At 40.0% G+C, this 24,811-nt stretch overlaps 1 protein-coding gene across 4 annotated transcripts; it reads right to left on the reverse strand.

Annotated features, from left to right (window-relative positions):
• Positions 1-177: 177 nt before the first annotated feature.
• Positions 178-24,671, reverse strand: slc5a9 (solute carrier family 5 member 9). 4 transcript variants are annotated; one of them, XM_044128951.1, is made up of 14 exons: positions 24,565-24,671; positions 23,222-23,340; positions 21,372-21,443; positions 18,084-18,188; positions 15,640-15,804; positions 15,436-15,541; positions 13,846-13,926; positions 13,445-13,650; positions 12,688-12,823; positions 12,306-12,413; positions 8,416-8,566; positions 6,351-6,519; positions 2,614-2,829; positions 178-1,243 (listed from the first exon to the last, which is right to left on the reverse strand). In XM_044128951.1, the coding sequence occupies exons 1-14, from the start codon at positions 24,584-24,586 to the stop codon at positions 935-937; spliced, it is 1,965 nt and encodes a 654-aa protein (XP_043984886.1). In that variant the 5' UTR covers positions 24,587-24,671; the 3' UTR covers positions 178-934. The 4 variants fall into 4 exon arrangements, with proteins under 4 accessions (XP_043984886.1, XP_043984888.1, XP_043984889.1 ...); XM_044128953.1 differs by lacking the exon at positions 12,306-12,413; XM_044128954.1 differs by lacking the exon at positions 23,222-23,340 and having other exon boundaries at positions 24,565-24,592.
• Between the last annotated feature and the right edge of the window lie 140 nt (positions 24,672-24,811).

The raw sequence follows: 24,811 nt of genomic DNA on the forward strand, positions 1-24,811 counted from the left end.
ACATTATTCCTTTTTAAATAAAGTGCATTATCATTATTTAATTGGCTTTTATGTGAAATTTCTGAAACAGTAATACAGTCCCATTGATTAAATTGGGATCATTTTTCAATAACCATTTATTTCTGGAGCTTTAAGTGAAACAGATTATATAGATACATTACACATAGATGGGTGTTTGAAAGCCTTTATTTTTTTGTTAATTATGCATTTGTGCTTACAGCTACTAAATACATGGCATTCAGAATTAGAATATTACTCCAGACCAATAAAAAATTATTCCAATAGTCTATTTTCTTTGCTTGTAATGTTTTTCTTGGCTGCACAAATTCCCATACATGTCTATGTTTCACAAAATCAGATGTGTCTATGCGTTGACAGGAGCAATCTAATATGCCCAGACTTTCTAAATCAGTAAAGTAAGCCTACATTAATTAAACTATCTGGCAATTAATAGTCCTTTTTAATCAGTCAGCTGTCCAATTCTCCTCACAGGGGAGCTAGAAGGTCCACAATAACGTCTGAAGTCCTCAGCAATCTGCTCTGCACACATTAAGACTTGCAAATTTATTTTTATTTTATGCCCACAATGGCAGATGGAGGAGAATTTGATTTGGTCTCACAATTTATTAAAAACTATTTTCAAGGTGGACTTTCAAACCAAATATGATCAGTACTACTTCTGATGAGGATTGTAAATCATACTGTTATTATACATCTATAGAACTGATTTGATTCTTAATGTCTGTATACATTGAATTTATCAATCATAAATTTCAGCTTTTCATCAAGTATTTGAATATTGAAACATCACATTCACATATTAGTTTGTTGAAACAAGAAAATCATCTTAGTTCCACCTTACAATGTGTCTTTACATTAGAGAGAACTCCTCCACAGATACTGAGATAACATGCTACAAGTTCTAAACACAACTTTATGCAAAATATCCCCAGAGAAACACATTAAAAGCCAGAAGCAGCACAGCGTTAAAATTGCAGACTTTCCTCCAAACAGGTTTCTCATGCAGAAGGTTCAGATCATTACTTTGTGTATTTGGTGGTGCAGATTGTGAGCTTGGACTACTCAGGCCACAGAGCCACATAGCAACTCTTTTCCATGTAGGTGGTTGAAACTGTTCAGTCTCAGAGCTAACAGAGTTCTCTGGATCTGGTACCCTTTCAGGAGTTGTGAGGTCGATGCGAGGCTCAAGATTAAATCTGGACCACCAGGTTAGTCTGTGGAGCTGCACAGGAGAGGTCAAGCAGAGAGAAATGAGCTGAACAAAAGATATTTAGAGCAGGTTTCTGTTTTAACACCTGCAATAAATTACTACATGTATCAATTAAGAAGCTTGACATTTTTGGAAGATTTCCTTTTACAAATATTGTTCAAAAAAGTTTAACATCATAAAAATGTTGTGCTAACATTTCTTTACATCAAAGTGCTGGAGTCTGCTTGAGCCAGAGAACAAGGACAGACTATTTTCCTCTATTTGTCTGTAGTATTTTATCCTTTATTGGAGTGGGATAAACTCAAAGTTAAAAGTTGAGTCGGAAAGAAAGAAGGCTTATATTTTACCACATAAACAGGTCCCATTTTGAAAAAAATATGAATGTCCAAATTTAATAGTTGGAGCATCCAGTTGTGGGTCCCACCTCCAGAATCTGTGGGGCCATGCCATTCGCTGTGTTTTCTAAAGTCCACAGTCAGTGCAGCTGACTGTTGGGACATTTTCATGATTCGCTCTGCTGACAAGCTTTATGGAGGTGCTGATTTAATTTTTCAACAGGGCTTGGTATCGGCCCAATTGCCAAAGGCTGATTGAATAACCCTGGTGTTACAGTGCTTTACTGGCCAGCAGACCGGCCTGACCTGAATCCCGTAGTAGAGAATCTATGGAGTATTGTCAGGAGACAAATGAGAGAGACCACTACCAACAATGCAGATGATCTTCGATAGAAACTTTTGAAAATAATTTGAGTAATAAACTGAGCTTAATGCACTTTTTCATAACCAGGATTAACTGGGATATAGGGAGGTAGGGACTAAGTTGAGCTATCCCTTGTTTGTAGGAAACTGTAAAAACATTGAGCATGTTATTATAACTTTCCAAATAGTATAGGCAGCTTTTAATGAAACTTGTGAAGGAAATAACTTCATGCATAAAGTGGTTAGACTTTCATTTCTCAAAAACTCTCTTTCACTCTTGAAAGTAAATTTAGTGTTTTATGAGTTTTGTAAGAATTGTGTTTAGATTATAATAGATTTTTTTTTTAATTGCTTTATATATCAATTGTGCTATGTATGAGCTACAACGTGAGGTCATAAATACCATTTTAGTTGCGGACATAAAAAAAAGAAGAAATGGCAGGTATAGGGTAAGTTGTGCAATTTGACCAGGGGTCATTTGAGCCAGTGGCTTATTCTGTCTGATGATGATGGTGAGTGTGTACATGATTGATTGTCCTGTGCAACTTCCTGTCATCAACTGGGGACATTTGAGTTCCAACTCTCTGCTGCTAACTTTTGGAGACAGTACATGTCCCGTTTAATGTTGTTTATTTGCATCTTCAGTGTTCACATCTAAAAATAAAATTAATAAATGCAGCTTACATTTTCTTTTGGTATTGGAGCAGTCAACAAGCTGACAGCAACAATTACTAGGCATGTAAGAGCCAGTAGAATGAGAGCAAAGTAAAGGTAATGGACATCAGTTAAAATAGAGGGCCGATGATCAGGCTGACCACAGGACGGTGCTGTATAGGAGAACTCCAGAATCATGCGGACCAGTCCTATCACCAGGCCTGTCATCAGACCCCAAAATGCCCCCTAGGAAACAAATATGCAGATCAACAAATACATTAGATACCAATCTGAAAAAAATGTAAAATGTATTTACATTCTGTCCTGTTTAAATATTGTACTTACATAGTTACAGAAGAAACAGTTGCTTAAAGGGAAGGCTAAGAAACTGTTTAGCTGAACGAAATGTTTACGTTCGTTCAGCTAAGATCCACACTGAACGGCTTAATGAACTAAACTTTAAGATGCTACTGTATCAGCAACCTGCTGGCCAACAGTTCTACATTTTCAGAAACAGCAGAGTGAGAAAGTGACAAAATGACAGAGGACAGTCTGGAACCGGTGCGAGCCGAACAACAGCTGGCAATTGTCATGAAAGTTGGCATAGAGTGGTAAAATCTTTCCAGGTTCATGCAGAAAACAGATCATAAAGGCCTGAGAGACATAAGTGATCTTGCATGTTGATTTACTGATAATTAACAAATATATATATCTTGCATTTTAATTGCTGATTGGTTATAAGAATTGTATTCTTGTATTTTGATTTTTCAATTATTATAAAAATAAGGACTTTTTTGTACTTTGATTTAATGACGATTATACAAAGAGTTGATGTAATGAAAAGCAGATTAAGAAATGAATAACATGATGAATAAATGGTGAATAGAATTAAAACTCAGAAGATTATTATAAGAAGTTAAGTTCGAATTATCCATCCATCCATTTTCTGTTCACCCTTGTCCCTAATGGGGTCGGGAGGGTTGCTGGTGCCTCTCCAGCTAAGTTCCGGGCAAGAGGCGGGGTTACTCTGGACAGGTCGCCAGTCTGTCGCAGATGTTTGAATTAAAACAGGTTAATTATGTTTAATGATTTATGATGATCATACAGCATATAGATGTCAGGAACCGGTGTGCATGTGTGTGTGTGTGCGTGCGCGTGGGTGTGTGTGTGTGTGTGTGTGTGTGAGAGTAACGCATCTTCTCTAGCGAGGATCTTGGTGAGGAGCCAGGGCAGTCGACGCACGTGGAGATCATCAGCCTCATCAGAGTGTGGAAACAAAGGAGATGCAGATCCTTCAACCACTGCTGGAGGATTAACGCTACCGGTAGTCTCTCTGGCTCTCTCTCGTTGTCTGCTAGTTTTAGCTGATGTTTAGTCTTTGAGCTTGCTATCAGAGTTTCTGAGTCTTGTGTTGCTCTATCCAGGTTTCATCAAGGAAATTTCCAAGTTGGAGTGATCCCTTTGTTTCCACCTACCGAGTCTCTTTCCTGCAAGGAACCTGCCTGCCTGCCCCGCCCATTCCCAGTCATCATTTGACTCCATCTGGACCTTCGGCTCACTTTATCCTCACCAAAACTCCACACGGGATCCAGGACAACCTTCCCCCCACGGTTCACCTGAACCGCCTTACAAGTAAGCGGCTTCTATTTGCTTAAGGAGCACTCACCCCAGACCACCAGTAACACCGCTCTGTTCCAGGTGCCGCTGTTCGCGCATTGCTGTCATAATCCCGAGACGCTACGTGGACCTGTCTTTGTTGTCCGATCTTTTGTTAATAAATTCCCTTCTTCTAACTTGGACTTGTTGAGTCTGCATGTGGGTCAGAAGATTAGAGCCGAACATGGCAATAGAATTGTAACTGAAGTAATAACATTGTGTGAAGTGAAGTGACATGCTGTTAGAGCAGAAGTCAGGGCTAGAACTGAGTGGGGAGGCAAGGGAGTTCCAAAGAGGAAGTAAAGTGTTTTCTTTGAAACTAGATTGAGGAAGTAAAACCAGATGGTCAGTGGTCAAAGAGCAAAAAGGGGAAGTAAGAAAGGGGTTGACTGCTGTGAGACGATTTGGTGCTTTCCACAGAGCCATCAAACGTTCAAGAAGTCACGTAGGCCATTACCCCATACACAACCATGGGATGAGAGAATGTAAAAACCCATGAAAAGAGGAAGAAGTGTTCTTAGTCTGCGGTGATGAAGTCAAGGCAACAAGAGGACGCAGACAGGAGATCAGCAGAGGACCACATCCTGGAGTTACGGGGAAGTCGAGACTCTGCACTGCTAGAAGGGACCCATCAACCCTCATCCCTGGTTCCTGATTCGACTCCACCTTAACCCAAAGATCTCAAGGCTACTGCAACAGACTTGAGGAAAAGACAAAGGTCACTGTGTGATGAAGATCTCTGAGTTCGAAAGACAACAACCAATTCTGCTTTGCTTCTATTCTGAAGAGGATTTTGTCGTACAAAGACAAAGACTCTGACCAAGGACATTGAAGTTTTCTGTTGCCGGAATCATTCATCACTGGGTATGAGTTGAAGAACACCCCAAACCTCGCTCAGTAAATTATGACACAGGTTAGGGAAAGAAGTCAGGATAGAATGAAGGTGGTTTATAATAATTTAAATTTTTATTCTTAATTTGTAATCATTGATAATTAATCTGTCTGTCACTTACCCCTGCTAAAAGCTTGCTTAATAAAAATGCAAGCTTTTAACTTAATAGGTTCTCCTAATTAGGAGAACCTATTAATCTAATACTCATTTCCTTCCTACTCATTTTCACCCTGCTTGCTCTGTTTTTGTGCTGCTTTTTTGGAGCCTTTCTTTCTTTCCTCCAAATCTATAAATTATGGATCTGGTTAAATGGTCTCTCAATGCAATTGATCAAATTTTCTCAACACAAAGACTGGGCAGAGGAGAGCCCACTTGTCCTGCAGGGATACCCTGGGGATGTGTCCTGGATTTATTTGGAATCATAACAGGATTTCTACTGTTTGGAGCTCGTCCATATTTTTGGTCCAGTGGCGGACAGCAGAGTAGCCACTGCTCCGCAGCTTCGGGTAGAAAAATGTGTTGAATGTATTAACTAACGTCCGGTTTGGTTCTTTGCTGTGCTCAACCAAAAGGTTCATGTAAAAGTTGATAACCTCATCATTTAGCCAGTTGAGGTTGCTGAGGGTTTGCAGGTCTTTTTGTGTGAGGCAGACAAATTTGTGACAGATTGGGCCGACTAGCGAACACTCAGACTGACATATTTAATACCACTTTATCAGAGACTATTTTTGGGAGAACAGGCTGTAACAAGACACAAACTAATCTGCATACAGACAAAACATATTCCCTGACCTCATAGTCTTTGCCAGCTCATGAATAAATTATTGGAATAAAAGAAGACTCAAATAAGGACACTCAAAAAGACGCAGACTCATGCCCTCTCCATCCCCACCTCTGCACATGCCTACTGCGATAGATTAGCAACCTATCCAGAATGTACCCCATCTCTTGATGACTGCTGGAGATTGTGGCACCAGCCCCCATCTGCGACCCTGCCAGGACAAGAGGAGGATTCTACAAAGATGACATTATAAAGGTTTGTTGTGGAGGTTAGATAAGTTAGATTGTACAAAGCTGAGTCAAAGGGTTTACAAAAGAAACACATTAGAATCATGCAAAGCATCAGTAAATGAGAACCGGAATAGAAATTTCTGAGTTAACATCATTTCAGTGCCATTTGAGATTATTTGTTTGATGTGTACATCTGTCAGGGACATACCTGCTCATTGGCCCGAGGCCAGAAGATTGCCATTATGAAGACAGCAGTAATTGGTGGTGCTAAAAAGCTGGTCACAGATTGGATGTACTCAAAAAGCTGTCCACTGTTGGCTGTCTGGACAACTGGAATCCACAACAGGCTAACACACATCAAGACGAGGACGAAAATCCTGAACATAGACAGTGTTGTTATTGTGGCATTTCAGTTGAAGTCAAATTGACGTTAAGGTGTGATCCAGCATGCCTAAGATCTTCCTGGGCACCAGACAGATAATAAACCATTTGATTTCTTTTAGTTGAACTGATTAGTAAGCTATATCAGTAAAAGCCTATAGAAGAATGTAAAAAAATAAATAAATAATAACATTACTCCTGATACTATATCAACACACACCTCATCATGTAACTCAACATGTCACTGACATTGGGTGCATAAGTAAACATTTAGGACTGTGAGTATTTGTTTGTGCAGCAAAAAGTATTGAATGTAGGGAGAAAATTTGTTTTCTAACAGAAAGATAGCTTAGACCAGGGGTCACCAACGCGGTGCCCCCGGGCACCCGTTTCCGCGGGACCTTGTCAGTCGCCCATAGAGTAAATTCTAAAAATAGCCATTGTCATTAGGCAGCACTGTCAAAGAAAATACTTCATTTGATGTTTTTACATTGAAGTAATAAGTTTATATTTAGAGTTTTAAAAAAGAAAATGATAAAAACATTGAAAATAAATTGCTTTATGTATAAAACTCTTTCCTATGGTTAAAGTTCAGAACTATGCGTAGATGCCTGCAGGATTTTATCAGAGGGCAGCAGCGCTTTTTCTGTAAGATAAAAATGAATGACAGGAGTTTGAACCTCCCGTAGTTCTAAGAGCGGTCGTTTGGATCCCGACGGAGCTTTTTACCGTGTGCGGTTCTGGCGGGTCGTCGGTTTATGAGCTTCTTTGATGTTTCCTGAACTGGAGAGCTGATGGTCACCTTGTCGGCTGACATCTGCCGCTCTTCCTAAGCTTCACCTTCTCGTCCTCTGGACCTCTGACACCACCAGAAACTGTGATCAACACTCTCCTCTTTCCGTGAACCACACGGGTATATAGGCTTCGCTTCCACGTCTTTATTATTTAACATCGTCTGACAAAAAAATGGTTTGTGCTGATTTTTGCGCAGTGGGGAGGTAATTGTGCTCCTGCAGGTCAGGTGCAGTGATAGTTTTGTGTTACTCTCTGATCTGTCTGACCTTTCTTTTTTCGACATCTGCTGGTGTCAGCCAGCGGGTGACCTGTCATCTGTTCAGTTCACGAAACCACAAAAAAAGCTAATAAACCGGTGACCCGCCAGAACCGCACACTGTAAAAAGCTCAGGCGGGATCTTAGAACTACAGGAGTTTCAAACTCCACTCATTCATTTTTAGCTGACAGAAAAACACCAACCCGTGAAATAAACAAAAGCAAACTGACCAATAAGATTTTGGCTTTGGTGTGCCTCACCTCCCCCCTTACAGACCATACACCGCTGTGTGTACAATATCTTTTGACACAAAATATATTTTTTCTCCAAAATTGTGCTTATAGTAAAGAGGGTTAGATAATAAAACAATAACTATTCTTTCCTTTTTTTATTTAAAAGAAAATTTCAAGATACTCAGTGATGCGGCGTGTCCAGCTGTACAGCTGCAACAATCCAGACTCTCAGTCACTTGTGGGCAATTTAGAATCACACAGAAGTGCTCCAAAAGAGAATCAAACTTCTAACTCTGTGAACTAAGAACATCTGATCACATAATAGCAATTACCCATAGCTGTCCTTACTGATAAGTATTGTGAGGAGTCCATAATATTAATATGATCAGGCAGCATGTAATCATATATACATATATGTATTATTGTTATAAAGGCTGAGCCAAGAAAATTTATGTCTGTATCAAACAAGTAGCCCTTCATGTTGCTCTGGACCTGTGAAGTAGCTCCCAGTCTCAAAAAGGTTGGTGACCCCTGACTTAGATGATGACATTTCATCTCTTTTGTCCAAATTTACCTTCTGGATTTGATGTGTAATTTTAATTCCTACCTTCCAACAATCATAAGTTCCATCTCTGAAGCTCTTGGTCTTGCTTTGTGGTAAAGGTCCAGAGTAAATATAGTGGAGCTGCTGTTAAAAATTGATGTCAAAGATGACATCAGAGCAGCCAAAATTACAGCCAGCATCAGACCACGTAAACCTGTAAAAAAAAACATTTGCATTGTCAAGGGGAACTATTTAAAAATGGATTGAGAAGTACATAAATATAACACACATCAAAATTTAGATCACAATTTTTTAAGATAAATAATAAAGCCTTTGACTAATAAATAGCACTGTCTAAGAAGGTTGAAAATACCAACATGCTGAAATCTACCACAGGCTGTGGAACCATGATTGTTCCTAGGACTGCATCACTTATTATGCATTCCAAACGTGTTGTGAGGGTCTGCTGGGAACATCTGGCAGAATCCCCTGTGAGGCGGAGTTTTAACTCCCATCTCCGGCAGAACTTCGAACATGTCCCGGGGGATGTGGGGGACATGGAGTCTGAGTAGACCGTGTTCCATGCCTCCATTGTCGAGGCGGCTCATCTGAGCTGTGGCCACAAGGGTGTTGGTGCCTGTCGTGGCAGAAACCCTCGAACCCGTTGGTGGACACCTTCGGAGAGGGAAGCCGTCAGGCTGAAGAAGGAGTCCTATCGGACCTTTTTGGCCTGTGGGATTCCGGAAGCAGCTGATGGGTATCGGCGGGCGAAGCGGCATGCGGCTCGGGTGGTTGCTGAGTCAAAAACTCGGGCGTGGGAGGAGTTTGGAGAGGCCATGGAGAAAGACTTCAGTACGGCTTCAAGGCGATTCTGGTCCACCATCCGGCGTCTCAGGAGGGGGAAGCAGTGCGGCACCAACACTGTCTACAGTGGGGATGGTGTGCTGCTGACCTCAACTCGGGATGTTGTGGGCCGATGGGCAGAGTACTTTGAAGACCTCCTCAATCCCACCAACATGCCTTCCATTGAGGAAGCTGAGTCTGGGGACTCTGGGTTGGACTCTCCAATCTCTGGGGTCGAGGTCACTGAGTTGTTCAAAAAGCACCTTGGTGGCAGGGTCCCGGGGGTGGATGAGATCCGCCCGGAGTTCCTCAAGGCTCTGGATGTTGTAGGGTTGTGTTGGTTAACGCGACTCTTCAATATCGCATAGACATCAGGGGCAGTTCCCCTGGATTGGCAGACCGGGGTGGTGGTCCCCCTGTTCAAAAAGGGGGACAGGAGGGTGTGCTCCAATTACAGAGGGGTCACACTCTTAAGCCTCCCTGGCAAGGTCTATTCGGGGGTTCTGGAGAGGAGGGTCCGTCGGATTGTCGAACCTCGGATTCAGGAAGAGCAGTGTGGTTTTTGTCCTGGTTGTGGAACACTGGACCAGCTCTACACCCTCAGCAGGGTCCTGGAGGGTGCATGGGAGTTCGCCCAACCAGTCTACATGAGTTTTGTGGACTTGGAGAAGGTGTTCGACCGTGTCCCTCGGGGAGCCCTGTTGGGGGTTCTCCGGGAGTATGGGGTACCGGGCTCCTTGATACGGGCTGTCAGGTCCCTGTATGACCGGTGTCAGAGTCTGGTCCACATTGCCAGCAGTAAGTCAGGCTCGTTTCCGGTGAGAGTTGGACTCCGCCAGGGCTGCCCTTTGTCACTGATCCTGTTCATTACTTTTATGGACAGAATTTCTAGGCGCAGCCCAGGTGTTGAGGGCATCTGTTTTGGTGGCCTTAGGATTGCATCTCTGCTTTTTGCGGATGATGTGGTCCTTTTGGCTTCATTGGGACGTGATCTGCAGCTCTCGCTGGAGAGGTTCGCAGCCAAGTGTGAAGCGACTGGGATGGCGATCAGTGCCTCCAAAACCGAGGCCATGGTCTTGAGCCGGAAAAGGGTAGAGTGCCTTCTCCTTGATACGGGCTGTCAGTTCCTGCCCCAAGTTGAGGAGTTCAAATATCTCAGGATCTTGTTCATGAATGGGGGAAGAAGGGAGCGGGAGATCGACAGACGGATTGGCACTGCGTCTGCCGTCAAGCGGGCGCTGTACCGGTCCGTCGTAGTGAAGAGAGAGCTGAGCCAAAAAGCGAAGCTCTCAATTTACCGGTCGATCTACGTTCCCACCCTCATCTATGGTCATGAGCTTTGGGTCATGACCGAAAGAACGAGATCGCGGATACAAGCAGCCAAAATGGGTTTTCTCCGTAGGGTGGCTGGGCTCTCCCTTTGAGATAGGGTAAGAAGCTCAGTCATCCGGGAGGGACTCAGAGTAGAGCCGCTGCTCCTTCACGTCGAGAGGGGCCAGGTTAGGTGGCTCGGTCATCTGGTCAGGATGCCTCCTGGTCGCCTCCCTGATGAGGTGTTCTGCAACGTCCCACCGGAAGGAGGCCCCGGGGAAGACCCAGGACACGCTGGAGGGACTATGTATCTCGGCTGGCCTGGGAACACCTTGGGATTCCTCAGGAGGAGCTGGTGGAAGTGGCTGGGGAGAAGGAAGTCTGGGCCTCCCTTCTGAAGCTGCTACCCTCACGACCAGACCCCGGATAAGCGGAAGAAGATGGATGGATGGATGGATGGAGAGTGGCTTTTTATTGTGGGCAGTATAAGGTACATTTGTGCAGTAATCATAATGTCAGATCAGCATCTTGATGTGGCACACCTGTGAGGTGGGTTGGATTATCTCAGCAAAACAGAAGTGCTCACTATCAAACATTTAGACAGATTTGCAGACAACATTTGAAAGAAATGGCAATATTGTTTATCTGGAATGAATTTTAGATCTTTGAGTCCATCTCATGAAAAATGGGAGCAAAAACAAAAGTGTTGCATTTATATTTCTGTTGAGTGTATATATATATATATATATATATATATATATATATATATATATATATATATATATATATATATAGTAGGGGTGTCCTGATGTTGATTTTTTTTTCTATGCCAAGTGCAAATACAAGTACTTCAGTTAGGTACTTGTTACTTCACACAATGTCTTTTAAAAACAAATTCATCTTATTTAGAATAAGCTTTTAAGTAAATAAGGCTAAAGGCTCTCTGACTGTTTTAACAAATCATAAATAGTCATACAGATTTTTTTGTCTTGCTAATGTATTATCAAATTACTCATTAAAAGATTTTTTTTGTCGCCGTCAGGCCAGAATTATTTGACTGGCTGGGCTTCGGTAGCACATTCAATAATTCTGCAGTAAATACTGCTTACACAGACAACGTCAAAAGAGAATGCTTGATCAAGTTGTGTTAATCTACTTTTCATGGTTTAAATAGACAAATATGTAGATTACCCTGTTGAGAAAGGAAAGAAATTAAAGTGCAAATGTCCAGTAGCAGGTCTGGCCCAAGGCTAAGCAAACTAAGTGACTGTTTAGGATGGCTGTTTCTAAATTGTACATGCATCATCCCACTCCCAGTAAACTTCTTATGATTGACCTTTGATAACGTCTAAAGAGCACAATAGCATTATATTGAAATTTGACTCTACACTTTTTCATATATATTTTACACATTAAGTATTTACTATTGTTTAGTTCAAAGAACAACCAATTACATCTGACCTGAATATTTTTATATCTGGAAAAAACTTGGTATTAAATGGGTTAGCTTGGCAACATGCAGCATGGCATGGAGTAAATCCTATCCACAATGAGCCAGGGGATCTGCTGAGGTGTAATAGAGGCCCAGGTGACTTTAATAGTATTCATTATGTTATCTATATTGTTGGGTTTGATGTCTCATATCCTCCTCTTGACAATCACACACAGATTCTCTAGCTGCTTGACTTTTTATACTGTTGATTGTTAAACACAAAAACATTTGATAAAATTAAGTTATCTCAGTGACATGTTGAAGTCATAGACAGTATCTGAGGTGCACGTGTTTCTCTGTGACTCACCAATAGGCATTAATTCTACCACTAGTTTGGGGTAAGCAATGTTAGAGCAGCCAACGGATGCTCCACATATTCTCTGACACAGTGCTGGATCCACACATCCAACCTCATCTACCAACAGAGAAGAGGAAATATACTGATATTTGCATGAACATTACATATTAAATTGATAATGGTAGTTTTTTCCAACTTAACTAAATTAACTTTCACTTCCACTGATGGAATCCAATTTAATCTTTGAGCAACTACCAGCACATTCATGTCTAAAACCTCTTTCAGTACATTCATGTCTAAAACTAATTGTCCAATGTCTGGTCTTCTTGACTAGAAGAAGAAAACAGGTGTAAGGCATAAAAGTTTAGCACGGAGAAGCACACAGAATTACCTGGGAAGAGTGCTCGGCTTACCATGCCGGGCATCACAATGAAGAACATGGGCAGCAGTTTTAGGTACCCTCCCAAAACGCTGCCTCCTTTGGCATGAGACAAGGATTTGGCTGACAGTGATCTCTGAACAATTACCTACATGTTCAAACATGCATCAGTATAAAGTTAGAATCATATTTCTTTCACCATTAAACAATCATCAAACGTCTGATTTTTATTTTCTTACTTCATTGATCTTCTGATTACTTATTTTCATGTCGAGATTTTAAACTTTATAATCTCTTTTTATTTCTATTATTGCTTTTTCTATGTAATAAAAAGCAGTCTTTTAGAGTTTAGACAGTAGATGTTGGGATTCCCTGCAATCAGAGAGCAGGGCTCTGCTAGTTCTTTTGTTTAGCATTCAATCTCCTCAGCATTCAAGCTTCTCATTTTCAGCCATTACTTGCCAGATCTTTACATCTACTCCCATCAGTTTCTCGTTCTGCCTCATGTTCTTCTCATGTTCCCCCCTGCTACTTTTCTTTCCAGGGATTTTTGTTTTTGTGTTTTTGCCGTGGCTCAATTGGATTTTTGAAAGTTTGTTTCTCCATATTCTTTTATTAAATCTTCTAATTCATTGGACGCCTCTGTCTCCTGCGTTTGGGTCCTACAACAACCATCTACACACCATGCCACCACCTGCTACTTGTTAAAGCGTCCCTTAACAAGACATCTCTATGAACGTCAGCTATGTAGGAATGTAGATGATGTTACCTGATCAGTACACCAGACCCATGTAGCCAGCACAGTAAGGCCAAAAATTAACCCTGGCCAAGGTAAATCTCCTGACACAGGATCTCTGAACATGTGGAATGCATCAGGACGAGGAATATGGCAGGTCGTGTTTTCAACTGTCACTGTGGGAATGCTTGACATGTAGCGATCTACAAGGCCCTCATACCAGCCCACCTTAATGAAAGCTAAAAAATACAGATAGCAAAGTTATACAAAGACAATAACTTTTCTGAATCACATACTATGCAGCACTCTTTAAAAATAACTTTGTCTTCACATAAGACATCTGCTAAATGAGCTCATCTTTTGCATGCATTATTTCGCACTATAATTATTACAAATAAACAGCATGTAGTGAGAGGCAGGAGTGCTCATCTTACCCATGAACATCAACGAAAGGGCTCCACCAACCATGATCAAGGTCTGTAGTGCATCAGTATAGATGACCGCTGCCAAACCACCTACAGATATACAGATTTGAGTTTGTATCGCACTGAGTAATACGTTTTGTGAAAATAATTTAATCATTATTCAACCCTATAAAAGCAATTGCAGTTGGGTCCCCATTATCAGTAAATAATAATAATTATGTTGAGTCGACTTGTGCAGGTTGATGAATACTTACATTTGGATCAAGCCATTTGTTGACTTTCCCAAACAAGTATAGGTATATATTAATAAAGAGCTTATTATTGGATTAGAACTTGTCTTGTCTGACTCCAATTTGACTGAATTGTAATTCATTAAACTGAACCACAGTGTCAGGACTCTGTGTTTTGGGTTGGGGATTTTGTTTTTTGGTGTTTCAGTTTCATTTTAGTTTTTCCTTTCAGGGTTATTCCAGTTTTGTTATTTGAGGTAACTTATTTTGGTTAGATTTGTATTGTTCTTATTCTCCTTATTTCCGACCCTCATAGTGTTTCTAGTTATGTTAATTTCTTAGTTATTTGTTAACCTAGGTTCAGTTGTTCCTATTGGTCTGACTGTATGTCTATGTTTCCTTAGTGATTCTGGTTAGATTATTTATTTGTTTAGTCCTTCTAGTTATTCCTTATTTTAGCCTCTCTTTTAGTGTTTCTAGTTATGGTCACAAGTTATGGTCCCCAAAGTGGGTTCTGGAGGTCCTCCCTTCTGTATGTTTTAGTTCTCTCCCTGGTTTAACGCAACTGGATCCAATGATGATTTGTTAGAAGGCCTACCACCAGGGAGAGAACTAAAACATGCAGGATGCCAGCCCTCTAGGACCCACTTTGGCCACCATTGCTTTGGGTGTCCTTATATATTATGTCTGAATCTATGTCCATTTTTCTTTAATGATTCTAGGTAGGTTATTTCTTTGTTTAGTCCTTCTAGTTTCTTTAGCTCTGTGTTCCTTGTTTCTGTTTTGGTTCTTTCATAGTTCCCCTTGTCTTTGTCTTTTTCTACTTTATTATGTTTTCTTTTAGCTTAATGTTAGAATTATTTTCAGATCCTTATGTTATGTCCTTCATACTTTTGTGTTCTCTTGTATATCTATGTAGTTTCCTGAGCCACCTTCGCCCTGCCCCTCAGCCTGGCGCCTTCTCACCATTCTCACCTGCATTCAATTAGCTCATTAGCCCTGGTTTTGTCTTGCTTTCTACCCAGTATTTAAGCCTCTCACTTTCTCCCATTATTCATCAGCTCCTCATGTCTACTCCTGTCAGCCCTTTGTGGTTTTCTGAGTTTCCTTGTGATTCTTGGTGGGATGTTTTTGGATTTGGTTTTGTTCCTATTTTCATCATTTTCCCATCAAGTCTGTAAACTCAGCTACTACTTTGGGGCCAATTTTTCAACATCATGACATACAGTAGGACTTAAAATTGACATCTTAATCTGTGTGTAAGTATGTGTGTGTGTGTGTGTGTGTGTGTGTGTGTGTGTGTGTGTGTGTGTGTGTGTGTGTGTGTGTGTGTGTGTGTGTGTGTGTGTGTGTGTGTGTGTGTGCGCACCTGCCACAGTGTAAGCAGCTGTAACCAACAGCAATATGGCTGTAGACAGATAGAGATTCCAGCCCAGTGACACCTGGATGAACAATGCTCCTGAAAACATATCTGTCTGACAAATGCACATATGATCAGAGACTCTACAGCGCTGTAACTTCTGACAAAAGATCAGCCATGTAAGCATCTGTAAAGTAAACAGCTGTGTCTTACTGATATTTTTGTGAAGATGTAGAGAATCAGGGATAAAACAGACATGTATATGCGGATCCTACGGTTTCCAAAACGCAAGGCCAGGTATTCAGGCATGGTCACCACACCAGCAGAGATGTAGACAGGGATAAAGATCCAACCCAGAGCCACCAGGACCCATGCTGCCTATTAAGATAATTTCATTTTTGATATGTTTTATCACTGCTGCATTCATTGAACTCAAATCAATACCAAAGGTAAAAGATAAATTATTCCAAACATGACAAATTTTTACTTTAAATCAATTAGACCTGTCATAGCCTGCTATCTTCATGAAGACGTAAACATGGACAACTCATGCAGCCTGTAGAACTCCGCTTTATACATATATATATATATATATATATATATATATATATATATATATATATATATATATATATATATATATATATATATATATATATATATATATATATATATATATATATACATATATATATATATATATATATATATATATATATATATATAGTGTGACTGGATGTACAGCGCAAGCTCATAAGTCACCCTGGGCTACAGAAGCCTATTTTTGACATATCACTACATCTTTCCCTTCCAGCAGGAAAGCATGCATGCTTAACATTTCATGGATACCTTGCAGAAAAACTTAAGCTAGAGGTAGACTGCCCTCAGTCTGCAGCAACGTAGGGATTATGGATTTGTTTAATGATGTAAACAACTCCATAGTTGCTGTTCCTATCAATCAAATAAAACACATCTAAAAGTCTGTTTTTACGGTTGATAGACTGCCTAAGACTCCAACACCAATAAAATGTGAGTCCGTACAGAGTTCCAGTGTAATTTACTAACCCTAACCATTAGCAGAAAGAAGAAAAAAATCTTACACCTGCCCTTACCTTTCATTCTTTTGATTTGTCGATTTTTTTATATATAATTGTTTTGTTTTTGAATAAATGAATACATTTCTTAACTAATTCATTTCAAATGTCAATTTACCAATTTTTAACAAAATCAAATTGCCTTTATACATAAATTTTAAAAAGTAGCATGCAAAAATATTATGCTTTGTCAATCTAGACTTATAAGTAGAGTAAACTTAATACATTTTTGAACTCTAGGTTTTGAACCTAGAAATGTTTTGAACTAAAACATGTGAAGTAGAGGACTTTTAGTTACTAAGTGTCTCTGTATCTGAAAGGAATTCAGATTATTCTTCCCCTGGATGTAACATGTGAACCTTTAAATGGTATTGATCCCTCCACCTCTGGGCACGACTGTCTCTGAACAGGGCTTCCGGCCGTGGGGTCAGAACTGACCTCAGGTGGAAAGCTACTGGTCGGTACCACAGGGGAAGTAGGTGACTGTGGCTGATCCGGTCAATCACCAGGCTGTGTGTTGGCTTGGAGGTGGGTTGCTCTGTAGCACATCAGGGCAAGATGTGCTACAAGTCAGGCTGCTTCTTGAAGAAGCCTGACCCACCCATGTTTTTAGCAGTCTGAACCACCCCATTCGCCTGAGGGTAAAAGGGCCTAGACAAAAACTGCGTTATCACTGACCAGTTCCAATGGAATTTCCCATCTCACAAACATGCCCTTGAGTTGACTGATAACATCATGGCTAGATATGGAAGGTAGGCAAGCTTTTTCAATGTCTCTGGATTAATAGTAGATCACAATCAGTTAATTCTATCTCTCAAATTCTCACAGATCTGCATCCATGCGCTGCCAGGGGCCCTCTGGTAGGGTTGATGTAAGGAGAGGTTGACGCCTCTGGGTTGGTTTGTTTATAATGCAGAATTTGCTAGATGACACTTCTGTTTAATCTCAGCACTGATGATTGGTCACCACACTGCCATCCTAGTGAATGCCCAGCACCTTGTTAGTCCTTGGTGTCCTTTATGCATATCTGACAAAACCTTAGCCTTCTGTGCAGCAGGAATCACCTGTCGGTCCTGATATAAAAACCAATCCATCTGTTTCAGAGAGATGTGCTCTTGCAGAATAATGACAATGAAGAGACGAGCCCAGCACTGTTTTGGGCACCCATCTGTTCCTGATGAAAGTCAATCTATTGGAATACATCATCATGCTGAGTGGCCATATAGATCTTGCAGAGTCTTTGGAATGAGACAGGTGGACACATCACACCAGTTCTGAAGTCCCTACACTGACTATATATATCTAGATATATATCTAGATATAGGGCTTAGGTGAAAACTGCATTTTATATATATATATATATATATATATATATATATATATATATATATATATATATATATATATATATAGTTTGGAAACTATTAACATGCTACCTCTTTTTTGTTGCATAATATTTCTTGATTAACTATCAGCTTGTTTTGATTAATTTTTTTTTTTTTATGTGATTGTTGAATAGACTAATGTAACAATTTACTTTGTTTTCTGAGTTGTGCTTCTTACATTCCATTCAAATCCTCCAACAGCAATGCCTCCTGCTGCTCCTGTTCCTGCAAGTCCAATGAACAAACCGCTGCCAACATTACTTGACATCAGGGAGGCTCCAATCTGTCAGTAAAATCATATAATAGAGAGGAACAATAACATTGTAGTTAGCTTAATTGAATTTATTGATTGCCAGTCTGATCAAGTGGATTTTCTTTTGTTTTTTATTGGAGGATATATTCTCCATGCACAATCACTGCAGAGTGATGCCACTGGGAGGGGGATCTGATGCTTCCATATGCACTTATGGCTTACCTGGCCACCAAGCACAGCTCTACTGGATTCACGCATAATATGATGCTGTTTGGTCGAGAGATAACTGAGCCTATCAATCTTGGCTCAGATTGATAGGCTCAGTTATCTTCAGTCACATTGATTATTGCAACAGCGTCTTCACAGGTCTATACAACAAATCAATCAAACAGCTGCAGCTGATCCAGAATGCTGCTGCTGCTTAATGTTGTGTTTTTATTGTTGATTCTGTTGTATACATTTGATGTAAAGTGCTTTACATCAAATCAAACTGAAAAACACAATGCAACATAGAATCAACATTAAAAACACAACATCAAGTCAGATTCCGTCAATAAATTTGTAATTGATCACGTTTCAAATACAACTCTTAACAAGTGGGTTTTTAGTTGAGATTTAAAGGAAGTCAGTGTTTCAGCTGTTTTACAGTTTTCTGGAAGTTTGTTCCAGATTTTTGGTGCATAGATAATAAATGCTGCTTCTCCTCATTTGGTTCTGGTTCTGGGGATGCAGAGCAGAACCAGAACCAGAAGACCTGAGAGTTCTGGAAGGTTGATACAACAGCAGCAGATCTTTAATGTATTGTGGTGCTAAACCATTCAGTGATTTATAAACTAACAACAGTATTTTAAAGTTTATTATTTCAGCGACAGGGAGCCAGTGGAAAGACTTTAAAACTGGTGTTATGTGCTCTATCTTCCTGGTTTTAGTCAGAAAGCGAGCAGCAGCATTCTGGATCAGCTGTAGCTGTTTGATTGATTTGTTGGACAGACCTGTGAAGACGCCGTTACAATAATCAATACAACTGAAGATAAACGCATGGATGAGTTTCTCTAGATCTGGCTGAAACATTAGTCCTTTAATCCTGGAAATGTTTTTCAGGTGACAGAAGGCCGACTTTGTAACTGTCTTTATGTGGCTCTGAAGGTTCAGGTCAGAGTCCATCACTACTCCCAGGTTTCGGGCTGATCGCTGGTTTTTAGTTGTAATAACTGAAGCTGTGCACTGACTCTAGATCTATAACTCTAGATCTATGACTCTAGATCTATAACTCTAGATTCTTCCTCTTTAGGTCCAAAAATAATAACTTCAGTTTTGTTTTTGTTCAGCTGGAGGAAGTTTTGGCACATCCACACATTTATCTGTTCTAAGCATCTGATTAGTGAATGTATGTGCTTTAAAATAAAATTTGATTGATTTGACTGATTGTTGCTGTTCCTCTCACTGACAATGATTGTGCCAACATTCCACAGTGTGTCATGCAAGAGAAAGAGAGGTTACAACTCTCCCATCAACTGGCCAAGGAGTGGCTGGGTAGGTCTTCTGAGCGAGCAAAAAGCCAGTATGATAAAAACATGCACAAATTGCAGTATAAGGTTGGGGAAGCCGTTTGGCTCCTGATTAAAGGCACCAAGAGAGTGAGAAACAGAATACAAAAGTTCCTCCCTTCCTACGAGGGTACCTATTTTGTCACTGGAACATTGGATGACCTTGTTTATTGTATCAAGAAGGGCCCAAGGTCACGAGCTAAAGTAGTTCATCATGATAAGCTCAAGCCTTATTACACCAGAACATTGTTGGACAATAGCTGGTTTTTGCAATACACTCATAGCCCAGCATCAGTTGAGGTACATCCACCAGTGGTCGATGCTTCTTAGGATGTGGAACACGGAATGGCTTTTCAGAGATGGAGAAATCAACTATGGATCAACCATCTCAGTCTCTGCTTGCCCATTCGGTTTCATACAGAGATAATCAAATTCAGAACGAAGCGTGCCAGTTTCTACCGGAAGGAGTTGATACTGAGGAATCTGTGGAGGAGCAGCGGCCGCTGGTTCTTCAAAGAACAGGACCTCAGCAAAGACCACAAAGGAGACGCAGACCCCCTGACCGATTTGGTCAGTGGGTCAGCAGCTAGATGTTCACATGCATGGATTATTACTAGTATTATTTTTCTTTTAGTTGACTTTTGCTTCTTATTCTACAGGTGTATTGTCTTGTAACACTGTAAACTCTGTCCGCATTAGATCATTGAGGAAATGTTCTAGTTTAGAGTTTGGGGAATTTGTTCTAACCGGTTATGTTTGCTGGAGTAATGTTAAATATGTTTAAACATCATCCAGAGTGGGGGTAGTGTTACAGGCCCAGCCTTTCCCTAGGAGGGGCGGTAGAGAGCAACGGGTAGGAGCACGGGAAGAAGAGCAGAGTGTGTTTGCTTTTAGAGACTCAAGCTGTGGAATGGATCTTATTGATCGCCTTGCCAAGAAGAGGAATAAAGTTCGACAAGCTTTCATCTGCCTCCTCCCTGTTTTGCCGCCAGCAGAGCAGAACCTATGAGCTTGATACCAGCAAATGAGCCGAAATAGACACCAGCCTGTTCTGGACTTATTTAGGTAAGAGTAACCTCAGTTTACCACAAGGCTACACAAATAAAATTTGACTGATTGATTGATGAACATTTTGTTTTATGTGCTGTTAATAAATGAGCAAATTTGCATTTTGTAGGCACAGTTGTCTATGATTTCTCAGTTTTTCAAATTCAAAAATATTTTATTGATCCCAAAGGTAAATTAATTGTTGTAACTAAGATTTATTCAGGACTCTTCAAAGAGTTATTGCAAAATGGCAATTGCTGTGTGGCAGGAAGGATCTTATGTAGCAGTCTGTATTACAGCAAAATTGTAGAAGCCTCTGACTGAAGACACTTTGTTTATCTAAGACAGTCTTATGAAGAGGATGGTCAGGTTGTCCACATGTCCATATATTTTATGTAAAATTCTTTTTGTATCATCATTTCCAGAGGTTCCAGCAAAATGTGTGAAGCAAAATGTATAAAGTTTGTATGGAAGTAGTAGGAGGTGTTAAAATAATACTTGTGTTTAATATCATAAGCAGAACAGGAAAATAGAAACTTCCATGTTTTCAACTTATTTACAATATGAGCAAGCCAGAAAGGAACAATTACTACCTATTCATTAAAATGTTTATACTTACTGGCCACCATGTCATGGAACGACCAGCCAAAAAATATCCCCCCACAGTGGTCCGATTAGCTTGCACTGATGACTGTTGAACAAAAAGATATATATTAGATTAGTAATATATTTTTCCAGCTCTAGTGGCCTTTATTTGAGAGTGGTCAGACAGGAAGTGGGTTATGAGAGTGGGGGGGATATAGAGAGAAAATGGGCTATGTTCACCTTGCACCCTGAAGTGACCCAATTTCAATTTTTTTGTCAAATCGTGCCGTGGCCTTTTATGCTTCCAAATATATGCGACTTGTATGTATGTATTCCAATGTGAACTGCAAACAACCTGAAAGTGTTCCGCATACGCAGTAGAGGACGCCCTCTCTAAAACCAGAAAGAGCATTCTCAGTGTTTTGCCAACTCGCATTCCATAAAAAAAGAAGTAGTGCTTAGTGTTTGTGGAAGTAAACATGGATGCTAACAGTAATGCAGCGTATCTTACAATTTTGAAGTTATTGTTCCACCCAAGCCAGCACATAAACAACTCGATACATAGTACAGTCCACCATGGTGGTTGTTTTTCTTCCTGGTTGGGGGTGCCAGGACACACTACAAAGTAAACATAGGAAGGCTGACTTTTGCCGAGTAGTTGTTTATCATATTGCGTTTGACTAGTGTAATTTTAGATAATGCCATACTCTGTCAATATTGGCTGTTATTTAAAACAATAAAAATAAAACTTGAGGGGACTTTGAATAATTTCCCACATGAAAGAAAACAGAGTGCAGTGCGAGAGTCAAGGACATAATCTGTGCCCTGGATCTTTCTCCACAACACTTTTAGTCATTTATACCAGCAGAACTAAAGAAGGCTTTAACTATCCATTTTCTTCTGCTTATCCGGGGTCGGGTCGCGGGGGTAGCAGCTTCAGAAGGGAGGCCCAGACTTCCCTCTCCCCAGCCACTTCTTCCAGCTCTTCTGGGGGAATCCCAAGGTGTTCCCAGGCCAGCCAAGAGACATAGTCCCTCCAGCGTGTCCTGGGTCTTCCCCGGGGCCTCCTTCCGGTGGGACGTGCCTGGAAAACCTCACCAGGGAGGCGTCCAGGAGGCATCCTGACCAGATGCCCGAGCCACCTCAACTGGCCCCTCTGAAAGCAGACTGACATCACCTCAAAATGTGGGTTTCAGTCTAGTTGTTGGTCAGCACCAGGGTTAGTTTGACTGTATTCACATCTGCACAAAAAGTCCAGACCGACTCTGATCCATTTAAATTGGAACAAAAGTGTCAGGAGTGAATACACAGTTAAGGACATAGAAATAATATACTGACATACTACTATGTGCAGTACATTCAATAAATTTGGGATTTATTTTAGTATCAGAATACTAATCCACCTTTTTTTTTTTCCCCACCAGGGGGTCCTTTTTGTGGGCTCTAGTGTCCCTTTTTTCACAGTAGGCTGACAGGAAAGGAGGAAAGAGAGGGGGGAAGACATGCGGCAAATGTCGTCGGGTCCGGGAATCGAGCCCGCGACGGCCGCGTTGAGGACTGAGGGCCTCCAGGCGTGGGGCGCGCTAACCTCTACGCCACCGGAGCACGCCCCAAGAATACTAATCCACCTTAGTTCATTTCATAAAAATTTGTTTGAACCATATGTTATAGAACTAAGCAGAATTAAACCTGAACACTTGTGAGCACAACTGTTTTTGTTTCTTAAGACAATAGAATTTGTTTTCATGTGAAAACTGGAAGATTTTAAAGTCTGAAAGTTATCTCAACAACAATACCATTAAAACCATTACAACTGCCAGAATGACACACACAAACAAATAAATAAAACATTTAGGTGTGTAAATATTCTGTGGCTCATCTTACCCAGATTCCAATCACCATGACTATAATAAAGTAAATTACAACAACAGCAATGTCTGCAGCATCCACACTGAGACTGTGGCTTGGGGGAACATCTGTGGTAAATCCAATGGAATTCCAGGCTGTATGTTAAAAGAAAAACAAAAATAACTTTACTTTGTAATACCTTGTTATAACTAAAATGTTGATAAATTATAAAAATAAAAATAAAAAAGCTTTAGAGAACAACTTGCTTTTTCTCCTGGGTTTTGCTTCTCTCTTAAAGTATTTAAACTGTTACACATTCTTTGGCACCCCCAAAGGTAATTTTTTCTCCATGAGGGACGTTGCTTCTTATGCGAGGTGAACTGTTGCCAAGTTACTCAGTGATCACTGTTACTTTGGTTGTGCACAAGCATATTGGCAAAAAGCATTCATTTTAGCAACTCCTGCTTATTCTTGCTGAAAATGGATTGGGTAAAGATAGCTTCCGTGTTTTAGTTAAAGAACTGAGAAAAACAGATCATATTAGGAAAGATGTAAAACTGAAGATACCTTCTAAATTTAGTGCTAAGAACAAGTAATGTTTTACTAGAACCTCTGTCACTAAACTGTCAACATTTGATGTTTTTGAGGCATGAACAAAATATTTATTACTTTGTTAAACAACATTCCAGCAAGTTCCACTATAAGGATGATTTTTTTTTTTTTTTGGGTTATTTAACAAAATCGTAACATATTACCATGGCATCTTAATAGTAAGGCATATTTTGTTAGCATAGAGCAGCATGTATGTAAACACTGAAAGTGTTTCATTGAAATATAATTATTACACTATTTACAAAGTACTTACAAATATTATTGACATGTATTTATTTTGAGATTTAGTAACGTTTACTAAAATATACATAAAACCTATTTTACCAAAAGTACAACTTCAGAAAAGTATTGTTTGTATATATTTGTAATATATTTTTAAAATGTATATTTAAAACATGTTTGTACAAATACATGCAAAGTGTATTTTAAAAAGGATTATCCAAAGTATAATTTTAGTAATATATTTTATTAGAATTTAAAGTATAATTTAGAAAAAATATAGTTTTAGAAATTGTACCAAGCATAATTTTTTTATTCCCACTTGATGGCATACTAAAAATGTACTTCAGAAAAATACACTATATTTAAAATATGCTATAACATACTATAGTATGCAAACCCTCCCTGAACAATTACTGCAGCGTGTATTACACATGAAAATGATCATACAAATCCAATGCAGTTAAAGAGTTATGGTTCATTGTTTAGGATTGTTGTGTAATAAAAAACAAAGATATTAATACAGTTAGAAAAACAAATGTTCAGACCTGTAGCTGTACTGGCTGCCATGTTGAGTTTTCCAGTAGATGTATCACTGCTTCTGTCTGAGTAAAATTGTGCTTTGCTCAACTGACAAACTTGGTTAAATGCAACTATGTGTAGCTAGTCAATGATTAATTTGCTTTTATTGAGAGTCAAAAGTCACAAGTTATCCATTAGCCCAAAGACATCTAACAATGTATCTTTCACATAGCAGATATTTTCTGAATATTAGTGGCAACTAAATAATGTTTG

This window comes from Gambusia affinis, linkage group LG10 (assembly GCF_019740435.1).
Source record: "Gambusia affinis linkage group LG10, SWU_Gaff_1.0, whole genome shotgun sequence".
Classification (NCBI taxonomy): Eukaryota; Metazoa; Chordata; class Actinopteri; order Cyprinodontiformes; family Poeciliidae; genus Gambusia; species Gambusia affinis.

Bases quoted from the DNA above. Each gene is read 5' to 3' on its own strand.
- slc5a9 (XM_044128951.1), bottom strand. From the start codon at position 24,586: ATGGCAGCCAGTACAGCTACAG. The intron at 21,444-23,221 runs GTAAGATGAGCC...TTTGTTCAACAG, and splicing joins TCATGGTGATTGGAATCTGG to TCATCAGTGCAAGCTAATCG. The intron at 13,651-13,845 runs GTAAGATGAGCA...TGTATTTTTTAG, and splicing joins CCTTTCGTTGATGTTCATGG to CTTTCATTAAGGTGGGCTGG.